The sequence below is a fragment of the Dasypus novemcinctus genome, chromosome 11 (assembly GCF_030445035.2).
Source record: "Dasypus novemcinctus isolate mDasNov1 chromosome 11, mDasNov1.1.hap2, whole genome shotgun sequence".
NCBI classification, from domain to species: Eukaryota; Metazoa; Chordata; class Mammalia; order Cingulata; family Dasypodidae; genus Dasypus; species Dasypus novemcinctus.
Genome location: NC_080683.1, coordinates 123,591,965 through 123,606,960, shown reverse-complemented (window position 1 = coordinate 123,606,960; position 14,996 = coordinate 123,591,965). Strand labels below are relative to the sequence as shown.

At 44.6% G+C, this 14,996-nt stretch overlaps 1 protein-coding gene across 7 annotated transcripts in view; it reads right to left on the bottom strand.

The window, feature by feature from the left end:
* Window positions 1-14,996, bottom strand: part of UTRN (utrophin) — a 437,542-nt gene that overhangs the window by 294,768 nt on the left and 127,778 nt on the right. For all 7 annotated transcript variants that reach the window (XM_071218696.1, XM_058307593.2, XM_058307595.2 and 4 more), the window contains 4 exons: window positions 5,813-6,054; window positions 5,495-5,675; window positions 4,098-4,243; window positions 1,396-1,608 (listed from right to left, as the gene is read on the bottom strand). In XM_071218696.1, coding sequence (XP_071074797.1) covers window positions 1,396-1,608; window positions 4,098-4,243; window positions 5,495-5,675; window positions 5,813-6,054 — 782 coding nt within the window. The remainder of the gene's footprint in view (window positions 1-1,395; window positions 1,609-4,097; window positions 4,244-5,494; window positions 5,676-5,812; window positions 6,055-14,996) is intronic.

Genomic DNA, 14,996 nt, shown 5'->3' with positions numbered 1-14,996 from the left:
GCAATACACGCGCATATATACACACATGCAGAGATGCACATGTGCACATACTATGTGCGTGTGCACATGTACATATGTGCACACATGCATAAATGTAGATGTGTAATTTGGTTTCCAAATCTCAACCTCTATTACCATTGTACTTCATTTATTGAAAATTACTTATATGGGAAGCAGACTTGGCCCAGTGATTAGGGCGTCCGCCTACCACATGGGAGGTCCGCGGTTCAAATCCCGGGCCTCCTTGACCCGTGTGGAGTTGGCCCATGCACAGTGCTGATGCGCACAAGGAGTGCCCTGCCACGCAGGGGTGTCCCTACATAGGGGAGGCCCATGGGCAAGGAGTGCGCCCTGTAAGGAGAGCCACCCCGTGTGAAAACAGCACAGCCTGCCCAGGAATGGCACCGCACACACGGAGAGCTGACACAGCAAGATGACGCAACAAAAAGAAACACAGATTTCCGGTGCCGCTGATAAGGATAGAAGAGGTCACGGAAGAACACACAGCGAATGGACACAGAGAGCAGACAACTGGGGGGGGAGGAGGAGAGAGAAATAAATAAAAAATAAACCTTTAAAAACAAAATTATTTGTGAATGCCTTGTTGGTGCCAGGCACTGCTCTACACATGTCTCTTGGGACACATCAGTGGAAAAAAGAAAAAAAAAGACCGAGATCCCTGGCATCCGGATGGGCCAGGGCAGGCGGCAGGGGCGCAGCCTTTCCTTCTTGCCCCAGACCTCTCTCCTTCGCAGCCGCCCACGGGGCGCTTCCGCATCGCCCCTTCCACCCAGGAAAGCGTTTATGCCCTCCCTGCCTCTGCCGACCCTCCCTTCCACCACCGTCTCCTCAGTGTCCTCCCGTCCCCCTCCTGTGGACTTTTCACTGCTCCACCTGTTGTCGTTTTCAGGCAGAGCAAAGCATCCTGCCTCGCACTTCCCTGTCCCTCAAACTGCCTGATTTCCTAGCCTGACCCTACTGGTCCCAGCCGCGTGCAGATTTTCATCTCGGGACGTCTGAGACCTCAACAGAAGTGGGTCAAAGCCCCGGCTCTGCTGCTGCCGGGGCTGCTTCAGTGACGCCAGCCAAGTTGCTGTCCCCAGGAAATGACAGGCTCCCCTCCCGGGAACACTATTCTGAGCACCTTGAAGCAATTTTCTCTTATTTTCAAGGTCAGTTGACCTCCAGCCAGAAGCCTTTTCTGCAAGACACAGTGAAAACGAACGTGCTTCCCAGCACAACAAAAGTATGTCTTCAGTGGGCAAGTTATAAATCCCTCCTGAAGGACATAATAAACCTGAGTCTAGAAAGAATGTCAAACACTCCAATGTCTATTGTCACTGAGAGGTAGGACACTGGAAGGACAACTTTACAGGCCAATGGCCTTGGACGTACCTCGAAAGTTCTGAGCCTGGGGACCACGTCCTCAAGCAGGTGCACATCTGCGGAGATATCGAGCTTCAGTTTGTCCCACTTTCCTTGGACAGCATCACATTCTTGCTTGTACTTCTTTCCTACGTGAGGAAGGGCATTTTTCTCCAAAGCCTTCGTTTCTTCCACAAATTTATCTAATGCAGGTTTTTGACTCTCAAGGATTTCATCAAGAGCCTGGAAAAGTGTTAAAAGAATAGAAATATGCACAATAATTCATCAGTACAGATGAAACAATACAGGTGATAAAGCAGGCAAATTTTTTCAAAACCTTTTACTGCATAAGAACTGTGAAGAAAAAAGCATAATAGGAAAGTGAAGCTTCCCCTCATGACTTAGTGCAGGCCACACCTGATGTACCTGTGCCCCAAAAGCCGTGGAGCGGCACCCCAGGAGAGCCAGGAGAGAGGCGGACTTGGGTGGTTTTTCCAAGGATATGGCGCAGAGCCTCAAAGCTAGCAAACCAAACGACATGGGCGAGAACTGCTGTTCTTCACTGTATTAAAGATATTTTAACAGGTGGAGAATCAGGGGCTAATGAATATGAAGGAATTCATTAACAGCAACTAGGAATAAGTTAACCAAGGAGGTAAAGGACCTGTACAACGAAAACTACAAACCAAACTGAAAGAAATCAAAGAAGACCTAAGTAAATAGAAGAACATTCCATGTTCATGAATTGGAAGATTAAATATTGTTAAGATGCCAATTCTACTCAAAACAATTTACAGATTCAGTGCAATACGAATCAAAATTTCAACAACCTTCTTTGCAGAAATGGAAAAGGTCGATCATCAAATTTATGTGAAAGTGTAGCCCAAATAGCCAAAATCGCCTTGAAAAAGAAAAAAGAAGTTGGAAGACTTCCACTTTTTTGCTTTAAAGCTTATTACAAAGCTACAGTAATCAAAACAGCATTTTCCTGGCACAAGGGGATACATATAGACGAATGGAATTGAACTGAAATTTCAGAAATACACCCTCACATCTATGGCCAAGTGAATTTTGACAAGGTGCCAAGTCCACTCAGTAGGGAAAGAATATTCTCTTCAACAAACGGTGCTGGGAAAACTAGATATCCATATGCCAAAGAAGGAGTGAGGGCCCCTATCTCACACTAAAAACAGAAATTAACTTAATATGGATCAAAGACCTAAATATAAGAACCCAAATTATAAAATTTCTTAGAAGAAAACACAGAAGCATCTTCAGGACCTTGTGTTAGGCAATGGGTTCCCAGACTTTAGGCCAAAACTACAAGCCACAAAAGAAAAATTAGATAATGGGACTTCATAAAAATCGCAAACTTTCATAGACCAACAACAGACTTCATCTTGAAAATAAAAGACAACCTACACAACTGGAGAAAATATTTGGAAATATCTGATAAATAAGGATTTAATGCCCAGAGTACATAAATCCTACAACTCAGAAAAAAACAAAAACAAAAAACCGCAACCAGTGAAAACATCAGCCACAGACTTCAATGGACATTTCTCCAAAGATACACAAATGGCCAAAAAGCACATGAAGACATATTCAACATCATTAGCCATCAGGGCGATACCCTTTCACACCCACTAGAATGGCTCCTGTTCAGGAATGGAAATAACTTTGGAGAGGACGTGGAGAAACACTTTCCCACTGTTGGTGGGAATGTAAAGTGGGGCAGCCTCTGGGGAAGGCAGTCTGGGGTTCCTCAGAAAGTTAATTATAGAATTACCGTATGGCCCGGCAATCCCACCTCTAGCTACATACCCAAAGGAACTGAAAACGGGCTCACACAGGCATTTTTACACCGATGTTCATATAGCAGCATTATTCACAACTGACAAAAGCTGGAAGCAAACCAAGTGTCCCTCAACCAATGAGCAGATAAACAAAATGTGGTATATACACACAATGGACTATTATTCAGTCCTAAAAAAGAGTGAACTTCTATAGGCAACAACAGGGATGGGTCTTTAAGCCATCATGTGTGTAAAATAAGCCAGACCCAAAGGGGTAAATACTCTAGGATGTCACTGAAATGAAATAAAATACACAAATTCATAGTCAAAAACTAGAATACAGGTTAGCAAGGGGCAGGGGTGGGGAACGGAGAATTAATGTACAATTGGCAAGATGCTTCAGTATGGGGTGAGGAAACATTTGGGAATGTTCGTAGTTCTGGGAGAACAACACTGTGAATGTAATGAATGCCCCTAAGGGTATACTTGAAAAGTCGTTAAAACGGGAAATTTTAGGTAGTACATATGTCACCAGAATAAATTTTTTTAAAAAATATGACTGCACAACAGAAACAGTAAACCATAAAAATATGGATTACAGTGTAAGTAAAATGATACTGTTTCATCAATTTTAACACACATACCACATTAGTGCAAAATGTTAAGAAAAATTACACATGTTGGGGCAGTATATAGGAACTCTGTTCTTTCTCCGTGATTTTTCTGTGAACTTAGTGTCTCCAATTTTTTAAAAAGATGTTATTGACTAAATTTTCTTTTAGCCCAGGTCCTACATTCTAGTAAGTAATCTTTAAATTATAAGAACAAATGACCTTTAACAAAAAACTTAAAAACCTAAAGAAGCACTTCAAATTATCATGCAATGTGAGCCATTAGAAACAGCCCTCGAATTCTGACACCTAACACACACATTACCTTTTTTCCTTGCAGGGCCTTTTCCACCTTCTCAAGATCATTAAGGACATCCAGAGAAGTCTGGGCTTTATTTTCCACATCAGTTAACAAATCTTTCAGAGTTTGCAGGGTTTCCAAGTAGGCATGGCCAGGCTGACTCTTCAGCTCTGTTGGTTTAAAAACACTTAAGCTGAGAAAAATCACGTTAGGACACAAATATTATCTTCCATTCCATTTATGTTCTGTCTATAATAACCGAATTCTAATACTTAACACCTGAGACCTGACAATTAACATTGAAAAGAGGTTCAGTCACTAAAGCAGATCACTGCGTGGGCGTTTCTGGACTCCGTGATCTCCTTCCTCCTGATACCGATGCTGAAGTACGAACCAGCCCACTCTCGTCCTTATTTCACCCTGAGGAAACATGTCTCTGCAGACAGCGCTCCACAGAGCTTTGGTCTCAGGCTCACGTGCCAAGGTGAACGGCCAGTTACAGATTGCACCGGAACACGGCAGGCGGGGGCACAGCAAAGCGAGAGGGGGGACGGCCCAGCCCACCTCAATGGCACCTGCTTCAGCCCCTCCCGTGAAAATCACAAGCGAGCAGCACTGGCCTGGGGAGGAAACTGATTCGTTTGAAGCAGGAAGGGGTGAAGCCAGCTAACCACAAGTTAAGAAACTGCCACCTGCCTAGGATCCTGTCAACAAGGAGCGCATGTTTGGTTACGGTAAGTTGAGGGAGGTGCTCTCAAAGGTGCATTCCCCACTCCAGGTTAGCTAAAGCCAGCAAGCCAAGAGCCGGTGCCCAATAACGTCCCGGGACCCACGTGTCTACCGCACACTCCCAGATTCTTCCCGTCGGCGCACAATGCCACACTGCTGCAAGGAGAGCCCGGAAAGGTGCAGCTTCCCAGCCCGTGCAGCAGACAGCGTGACATAACACCACACCATTCCAGGCTCCAACAGCCGCCAAGGAGAAAATGCCAGGGAAGGGAGATGAGCTTTCAAACCCTGCAACAGTTAGCTCTGCAAAAGCAGCTCTATTCCCAAAATAAGAAATCCCTGAAAAGTTTGGCGATCCTGAAAAAAGAGTGTGATTTCTTTTAAGAGAACAGAGGGTGTTGCTACCAGTTGGACCTATTAAGCTGCAGAAATAAAGTGCGCAGGCTTCTCAGCCCTGGCAGCAGAGGGAGAAAAAGCTCCTGCAAACTGCTAAGAACCCCTCCGTTTCTAGAAACGTGACTTTAGACCATGGGAGGCTGTCTGCGTTTTCAGTGTGAACCCAAAAGCTAGAATGACCCTGGGGCCAAATGAGCAAGGCTACACAGGGAGCAATTTTCCAATAAAGGCGAATGAAAGAAGAGAGGAGGGCTTAGGTTCCGGAGCGTGGAGCGTGGAGTGGAGAATGGGGCTACCGTTCTCTAGCTGTTGCTGGCGAGCCTCCAAATCCTGCTGGACTGCTCGGTAGCGGCGCAGGACGCCGTCGAGGCCCTCCTGGACAAACGCCGGCGCCGCAGGCCGAGCTCGCAGCCCGGAGCAGCTGGAACGCGCCGCGTCGAGGGTCGGGCCGAGGCCGAGGAGGCGCGCCAGCTCCCGCTGCGTGAGAGAAAACGGGTCAGAGGCGCCCCCGCGCAGGCCCACCCCAGAGCGGAACAGCCCGGGCGGCGAGGCGCGGGGACGCCTCCCTCCGGCGCGGAGCGACCACTCGCGGCTCGCGATGGCAGGCGCTTTACCTGGCAGGAGTCCTTCAGAGCCGCCAGGGGCTGCTGGGAAGGTTCCGGAAGGGCAGCGTGTTTGACCCACTCCTCTGTTTTCTGTATGGCCTTTTCGAGCTCATCCAGCTGCTTAAAGTAAACACTGATCTCCTCCTGCAGCTGCGTCTTCCTCGCCAGGTCTTCCAAGCGCTGAGATACATGCTTCCAATCGGAGGCGACCTGCTCCAGAGCGCTCCTTAATTCTTCAGCGGGTAGCCCTTCTGCAGAGACACGAGACACAGGCAGCACTTCAGACAGGCCACGGAGACTCGTGAATTCATTAGGAATGCCCAGCACTCCCAACAGAGGCGGTTTAGATAGACCCGTCAGCCCCTAAAGCTCCTCCTAACAGCAAACAACTACGACACCCTCAAAACCGTTTTAAACTCCACGACCACAGCGGGGAGGGGTTTTACTCAGCGGCTCAGGAGTGCTGTGGCCGTCACAGGAGACATGCAAAGCACGTGTGCCCTGCCCCACCAGAGAGGACGTGGCCACCTGTTACCAACCGCGTCACGGCCACAAAGGCACGTCCAGGTCCCAGCCCTGGTCTGGGCAATGAGTTGCTCTGAGGAGGCTGTTATTTAAGACGAGACCACGCCACGGGACAGGAGGCCGAGCCGCACACAGCGGACGGGGCGGGATGCCAGGTGACCAGGCAGAGGCCAGTGAGTGTGGGAGCCGACCGGCCGCCCCCGGGGTGCTGCAGGCTTCGCGGGAGGCGGGAGCCGCCGACACCCCGATTTCAGTCTTCTGAGTCCAAGCCAAGAGAGGAGGCTCCCCGTCCAGCCAGCCTGCGGCGCTCTGGCTCAGCGCCCGCCAACCAAGACGCCATGCCCACCCCGCTACCCGCTCGCTTCGGAAAACCCCAGGATGCCCCGCGGCGGGCTGGAGTGTCCCCTCCGCAGGCGGACCCCCGACCCTAAAGAAGACCCTGGCTGCAACCACGAGGGACCTGCGGCCAGCCACGCGAACCGTGAACCGGGCGGCACAAGCCGCTGGGGAAGGCGCCGGGCCAGCGCGCCGAGGCAGAGCAGGCGAGCAGATTCGCAAAACACCAACGTCAGAGTGTATCCAAAATAAGGCCGTCGTCACACCCCTGGCACCGCGCACACTCTTGTATTTTCAGGAGAGGATGTGCTCAGAAATGAGACAGTGATATAGGACAAGTTTTATCCATGGTCCCTCCCTCAGGTTAAAATGCCACCAAATCCTTTAAAATTATGAGGAAAAGGTTCAAGAAACCTGCCAAGGAAGCTCTGTATTCTGAGGAGGGGCTGGATGTGGAAAGGACGGACTAGGCATTCCTACTGCTTCAGTAGAAGGGTGGAAAACAAGTCTGCTTTGTAAACACAGGCCATTAAATGCAGGGCAGCAGGATCACTGAGGAAACAAAACAAGAAAAACACAAGGTCACGCACAAATGACTGCATGACTCTAAAAACTCTGTGGGAAGCGGAGGTGGCTCAACTGATAGAGCATCCGCCTACCATATAGAGGGTCCAGGCTTCACACCCAGGGCCTCCTGAGCTGTGTGGTGAGCTGGCCCACGCGCAATGCTGCCGCGTGCAAGACATGGGGCACCCGCATGCACAAGGAGCGAGCCCTACAGCAAAAGCCACCCCGTGTGAAAAAAGTGCAGCCCGCCCAGGAGTGGCACCACACACAGAGAGCTGGCGCAGCAAGATGACGCAACAAAAAAGGAGACGCAATTTCCTGGTGCCACCAAGAGTGCAAGCAGACACAGAAGAACACACAGCGAGTGGACACAGAGAGCAGACACTGGGGGGGGGGAGGAATAAATAAAATAAAATCTTTTAAAATTAATTAACTAATTAAAATGTCTGTAACACACTGTATCCCTGGAACATCAGAAACGCAAATGCAGCGACATAATTAGAATGGACCCCACAGGCAGGGGCCATCCCCTTCAGAGGGCAGGAGAACAGCAGCTGTGAGCCCGGACGAGCACTGAAGCCAGCCTGCAGGTGCAATCCCCTTCGAGGGGCCCCAGACAAAGCAGATCACCATCCCTGACCTCGCTCGGTGGAGAGGCAGGGACTCCCGCCAGGGCGTTCCCGTGCTGTGAGGACCAAGGAACAACAAAGGAACAACTTCACTGGCCTTGCCACAGCCACTTCGTTTGTACATCAGGGCAACTGAGGAGTAACTAGGAAATTAGGCTGGTGAAGCACTGAGGTGGAAAATCATTGCATTCCTCTAGAAAACAGGTAAAAGGTTCTCCCCTTTTATGACAGAGAAGCTGAAAAAGGTCCTTTTTGTTCTCCACTTTTACAATTTATTTAGTCATTAACCATGATTAATTACCCACTCACTCTGCCCCTTCAAGCCAGTTTTCAGAATTTAAATCTCCCTTGTTCTGAGCTTTAGGAAATACATGTGGGCTTAACATCAGATAATGATCAAAGTACAGTTTATATCTTAAGAAAGGAAAACTGTACATTGTCTTTGAAAATGATACAATTGCTCTCGGAGAACTGGAGTTGGAAATTTTCTATTTCTATGGAACACCCAACTCCTAGAAAAAGACTAGGAAAAAGCCGAAGTTAACGGCACATCATTTAATAATCTAAAAGAGACACAAAGCATAACATTCCTGCCACACACTCTACTTGACATTACTCTTCTGAATATATTATTATTGAACTCAAGGGAACTGTTTAGGTACTTTAGCAGCCACGATGGGTATCACATCATAAAGCCACATTGTCCAAGGGCCAGCTACTCTACTCCACTGAGGGCCTCTAGGAATAAGGTAAGCTTACCCAAGAAAACCAGACAGCTGTAGCTGTGAAAGGCAAATGAAACAGATTATCTCATTTTTAAAAAGCAATTTTTATGCTCTATGAGGCATCACAAAACTTAATTCAAATGCACTGGGCAGGAAAGTCCTACCAGACGTGCCTGTGGTGACTTTTGATGGAACTCGTTTGAGGGAAACAAGTGACAAGGATATTTGAACATCTGTTTTACTAAAGAATTTCTATGCCTTTCTAACTGAGCCAAATCACTTAGCCGCATCATTACCTAGGGCAGACTCGCCACATTGCACTCTGTAACAACTTCCCTCTACATTCATTCCCAGTGCTCCAGGACTTACTTCAAATGTCGGGGGCTGGGGAAGGCAATCAGCCCAATTACGCTCTCATTTCTCTTCAGCATTTCTGGTTTTACAGTAGTAGCAGTAGTAAAAGCATTTGCCACATGGAGAGGGGCAAAAGGCAATACTGTAAAATCAGAATAAAGGATAGAGTGGGAAGACAGTGAGAGGAGAGAGAAAAAGATAATTTTATTCCCTCATTAGCAAAAGGTAGACATGCCACAAAAAGGAACAAATTAACCCCAGAATATATAGACTCCATTCAGTTTCCACCCATTTCCAAGTTTCCACCCTTGCTTTTAAATAACATATGGCTTTTGCTAAGAGAGTCAGAATTCTCTCAGGAGCTAAGGAAAAGCGGCGATGAAAAACATAAGCTACCAATGAAATAAGACAAGAGCATGAGGTCACAAGAGTCCTTCCTCACATCCCACCTTCTAAAGCCACACACCACAAGTCCCCAATATTGTGCTTAATCATTTTCCAGAAACATCTTAGAGGCTGCCCATTCACAGATTTTGTGGAGCTAAGGCTATACTCAGCCAGTGCCCTGCCTCAGTTTCCAGAGGAGGAGACAACGAAGCAGAGCGGTCCTGTGGGCTGCCCAAGGGCACGGACCACGGACTGCGGTGTCCGGTCTCCCCACTGCTCTTCTTCCTGACACGTTACCTCGCTCCAGCTTCTCCCTCCTCAAGTTTCCCCGCCAACCTCAGCTTGCTAACTCGGCCATGCCTCCTAAACCCCGGCATAGTGGGGAGGGAAGGAACCCCGAGTCAGGAAGTCACCCACATTCGCCACAGACAAGGCCCGGGTGCCGAGGCCCTCTGCAATTCCGAGGTTTAAGACAAGGAGCCACAGGTATAACCGGCATAGCACAGTAAGTGACGTATTATAAGTACTGAACGACTCAGCATCCCAAGGGAGATTATGGACTCTCTGAGTCTCTGGGTCTCTTCAAAGAAACAAGATTCAGAAACCATCAATTAAAAAAAAACTTCGAACTTATGAGACAGAGCCTGAAAAAAATGATCACAATAACAGAAATTAAAATTCCCTAGAGGGACTCAAAAGCAGTTTGGAGCTGGCAGAAGAAAGAATCAGTGAACTTGAAGGCAAGACATTACAATGATCCAGATCGAGGGGCAGAAAGAAAAAAAGAATAAAAAAAGAATGACCAGAGCCTAAGAGACCTTGGGACACCATGCAGCATGTGATCATAGGCATTATGGGGGTCCAGAAGGAGAAGAAAAAGAGCAGAAGAAATGTTCTAAGAAATGATGGCAGAAAACTTCCAAAATGTAATAAAAGGCATGACTATAAACATCCAAGACTACCAAGCAGCACAAGCAGGATAACTGTCAAGAGACCTCAACGTCAAAGACAGAATCCTGAAAGCTGCAAGAGAAAGACATGTGGCACGTACGAGGGACCTCAATAAGATTAAGTGCCGATTTCTCATCAAAAACCATAATAAGAATATTTAAAATGCTGAAAGAAAACAATGGCCAACCTAGAATCTTATATCTGGTGAGACTTTCTTCCAACAATAAGGAGAGATTAAGACATCCCCAGATAAACAAAAGCTGGGAGACTTCATCACCCTAGACCAGCCCTAGAGGAAACGCTGGTGGGAGTTCCTCAGATGGAAAGGAAAGGACCCTAGAGAGTGCAACAAACTGGCCTGTAGAAATGGGACCTCCAGTAAAGTTAGCCAGATGGGTAATTACAAATCCCTTCACTATTGTATTGTATTCTTAGGCATTAACTCCACTTCTTACTTCTCACAGGTGCTAAAACACAAAAGCATAGCAAGTCAAGATAGCTCAGCTTCGGACATACAATCTACAAAGATATATTTTGTAACAAGTTTAAAAAGTGAGGGATGGAAGCTTAGGAAGGGTATGTGTCTGTGCAATTGAAGATAGCTGGCATCAAGTCCAATATGAATGCTATAAATTTAGGATGTTCACTTTTTTTTTTTTTTTGAGGTACTGGGGGCTGGAGAATGAACCTGGAACCTCTTAGTGGAAAGCTGGCACTCAACCACTGAGCCACATCAGCTTTCCTGAGCTGATTGTTCTGCTTATTGTTTTTGTTTTCTCAGGAGGACTGGGAACCAAACCCAGGACCACCCATGTAGGAGGCAGGGGCTCAACCATTTAAGCCACAGCCACTCCCAGGATGTTCGCTTTTAACCCCTTGGCAAACATGAAGAAAACATCTGAAAACACATATACAGAAAAAAATGGGAAGGTGCTTAAAATGTTACACCACAATTAATCAGATAAATAGGAAAGTGAACATGAATGAAAGAATTCAGAGTCAAAAAAATGTATAAAGTTTTTAAAGACAAGATAGCAAAATGGCAGAAGAAAGTCTTGCATTATCAGTACTTATTCTAAATGTAAATGGATTAAAAACTCCAGTCAAAAATCAGAAATTGGTAGAAGGGATAAAAAAGCAGGACCCAACCACAGATTAATTACAAGAGACTCACCTTAAATTCAAAGACAAAATAGACTGAAAGTGGAAGAATAGGGAAAAATATACTATGCAAGTAGTAACAACAAGAGATCTGGGTCAGCTCTTCTAATCGTGGATAAAACAGACTTAACACCAGTAACTCTTAGAAGGGACAAAGTAAGTCGTTATAAGATAAAGAGATCAATTCAAAAAGAAGACATAACGATTGTGAATATAAACACACCTAACAGCAGGGTCCCAAAACATAGGAAGTAAATATCAAGAAGTTAAGGGAGAAATAGGCAGTTCTACATTAATAGAAGATTTCAATACACGACTTGCAAAAATGGATATAAAATCTAATCAGAAGATCAATAAGAAAATTATACCAGTTTGCTATTATTTATTAATTCCAAAAAAGATTCTGATTGTGTTCGTTAACTGGTCTGTTCCTCTGGGTGTGATATCCTTTGACTATATTAAGTTCTAAAGTTTCCCATTACTTGACTAAATCAAGATGAGGGCTTTGACTCGACCAGGTCATTAGGGTGACTCAGGGTTGAGCCCCATCCTCTTGGTGGGCTCTATAAATGGACAGCCCATCGAAGAGACAGAGGAAGACGCAGATATGTGAGAGAAGAGAGAAGGCTCCATAGACAAGGAAGAGGGCTTCAATCCTGGGCCCTGGAGAGAGCCGAGCCATTCGCCTGATAGTTCACAGCTGAAGAGAACAGAGCAGCTGAGCCCTAGGCCAGCCTACAGCTGAGATGGAAGAAGCTGGGCCCAGAGAGCCTAAGACAAGAGAGGAAGGCTGGACCCTCACAGAGCTGCCCAAAATCTTGCTTCAACACATGGCAACAGACTTTGTTGAGGAAATAACCTTGAGTTGGACTCTTTAGGGCCTTGTAACTATAAGCTTTCACCCCAAATAAATACCCTTTATAAAAGCCAACTGATATCTGGTACTGTGTATCAGCACCCCTTTGGCTGACTAATACAGAAATGGAAGACTCAAATGATACTCTAAACCAATGAGAACTAACAGTCATATATAGTACACTTCACCCAACAGCAACAGAATATACCTTCTCTAATGCACATAATGATTCTACAGAATAGACCATATCTTAGGCCACAAAACCAGTCTCAACAAATTCCAGAATGTTGAAAGCATACAACCTATCTTCTCCAACACAATGGAGTGAAGTCAGAAATCAATAACAGAGGAAGAAATGGAAAATTCACAAAATTTGTGGAAATTAAACAACATACTCTTAAAAAACCAATGAGTCAAAGAAGAAATCACAAAGGAAATATCTTAAGGCAAATGAAAATGAAACCACAACATACCAAAATTTATGTGATACAGCAAAGGCAGTGCTGAAAGGGAAATTTATAGTTCTAAATGCTTACATCAAAAAGAAAGCTCTAAATCAGACCAAACTTCAAAATTGGAGGGTCTCTAGAAGAAAGGAATTGATCAAGATTAGAGCAGAGATAAATGCAATAGAAAATTTAAAAAAAAAATAGAGTCAACAAAACCAAAAGTTGATTATTTGAAAAGATCAATAACCTTTGGCTAAACTGATGAAGTAAAAGAGTATACACAAAGAAATAAAATCAGAAATGAAAAGGGAGGCATTATTATCAACCTCACAAATATAAAAAGGGCTATAAAAGGATACTATAAACAAGTGTATGCCAAGAAATTACATAATCTAAATGAAATGGACAATTCCTAGAAACACACAAACCTATAATGACTTAAGAAAAAGAAGCTCTCAACCAATCAATAACTAAAGGTATTGGATAGTAATCAAAAACCTCCCAACAAAGAAAGGCCCAGGACCAGATGGATTCACAGGTGAATTTCACCAAACATTTCAAGAAAACTTAATACTAGTCCTGCTCAATCCTGTTCAAACTCTTGCTCAAAACTGAAGAGGAGGGAACACTAATTCATTCTATGCCAGTATCACCTCATCCAAAGCCAGATAAAGATTCCAGAAGAAAAGAAAATTACAGACCAATATTTCTTATTAATATATTAATCCTCAAATAAATATTAACAAAGGAAATCCAACAACATTTTAAAAGAATTTTATACCATGGTCAAGTGGAATTAAGGCCAGGTGTGCAAGGGTGGTTCAATATAAGAAAACCAACATTAAGAGAATAAAGGGGGAAAAGCACATGATCTCCTCAACTGATGCGGAAAAGGCATTTGACAAAATCCAGCACTCCTTCTTCATAAAAAGTACTTAGAACAATAAGAATAGAGGGAAACTGCAACATGATAAATGGCATATATGAAAAAACCACAGCTAACATTCCACTTAATGGGAAAGTCCTAAAACCTTTCCCTCTAAGATCAGGAACAAGACAAGGATGCCCCACCGTTACCACTGTTATTCAATATTGTGTTGGGAATTCAGTACAATGGAAGGACATTCCATGTTCATGGATTGGAAGAATAAAGACTAATACGTCATTTCTACTCGAAGTCACTTACAAATTCAACACAATCCCAGTCAAAATTCTAACAGTCTTCCTTGCAGAAATGGAAAAGCCAATCACAAAATTTATCTGGAAGAGTAAGGAATGCCAAATAGCCAAAGCCATCCTAAAAGAGAAGAATGAAGTTGAAAGACTCACACTTCCTAATCTAAAAACCGATTACAAAGTGGAGCGAGTGGAGCACAGTGGTTCAGCACATGCAGCACAGTGGTTGAGCATGTGCTTCGCATGTAGGGGGTTCTAGGTTCAATCCCTGGTACCTCTTTAATAAAAAAAATATATAAAAATAATTTTTTTTTAAAAACTATTACAAAGCCACTGTAATCAAAACAGCATGGTACCAGCAAAAAAGGACAGACATACCGGCCAATGGAATAGAACTGAGAGCTCAGAAATCAACCCTCATTTTTGTGGCCAACAAGCAGGCAAACACCACTCAATTGGGAAAGAATAGTCTCTTCAACAAATCGTGCGGGGAAAACTGGATGTCCATATGCAAAAGAATTAAAGGTGGCCATCACATCATACACAATACCTTACTCAAAATTGATCAAAAGCCTAAATATAAGAAGCAGAAATATAAAACCCCTGGAAGAAAACAAAAGGAAGCATCTTCAGGAGCTTATGTTAGGCAGTAGTTTCATAGACTTTATACCCAAAACACAAGTAACAAAATAAAAACTAGATAAATGGGACATCATCAAAATTAAAAACTTCCATGCATCAAAAGACTTTATCATGAAAGTAGAAAGACAGCTTACACAAAGGGAGAGAATATTTGGGCACCCCATATTTGATAAAGGTTTAATATTCAGAATATATGAGAAATTCTACAACTCAATATCAAAAATACAAACAGACCAATTTTTAAAAGGGCCAAAGACTTGAATAGATATTTCCCCAAAACGCCGAAAAGCACATGGAAAGATCTTCAACATCATTAGCTATTAGGGAAATGCAAACCAAACTCCAATGAGATACCATGTCATACCCACTAGAACGGCTGCTGTCAAAGAACAAATGTTGGCGAGGATGTGGTGAACTAGGAATATACATTCAATA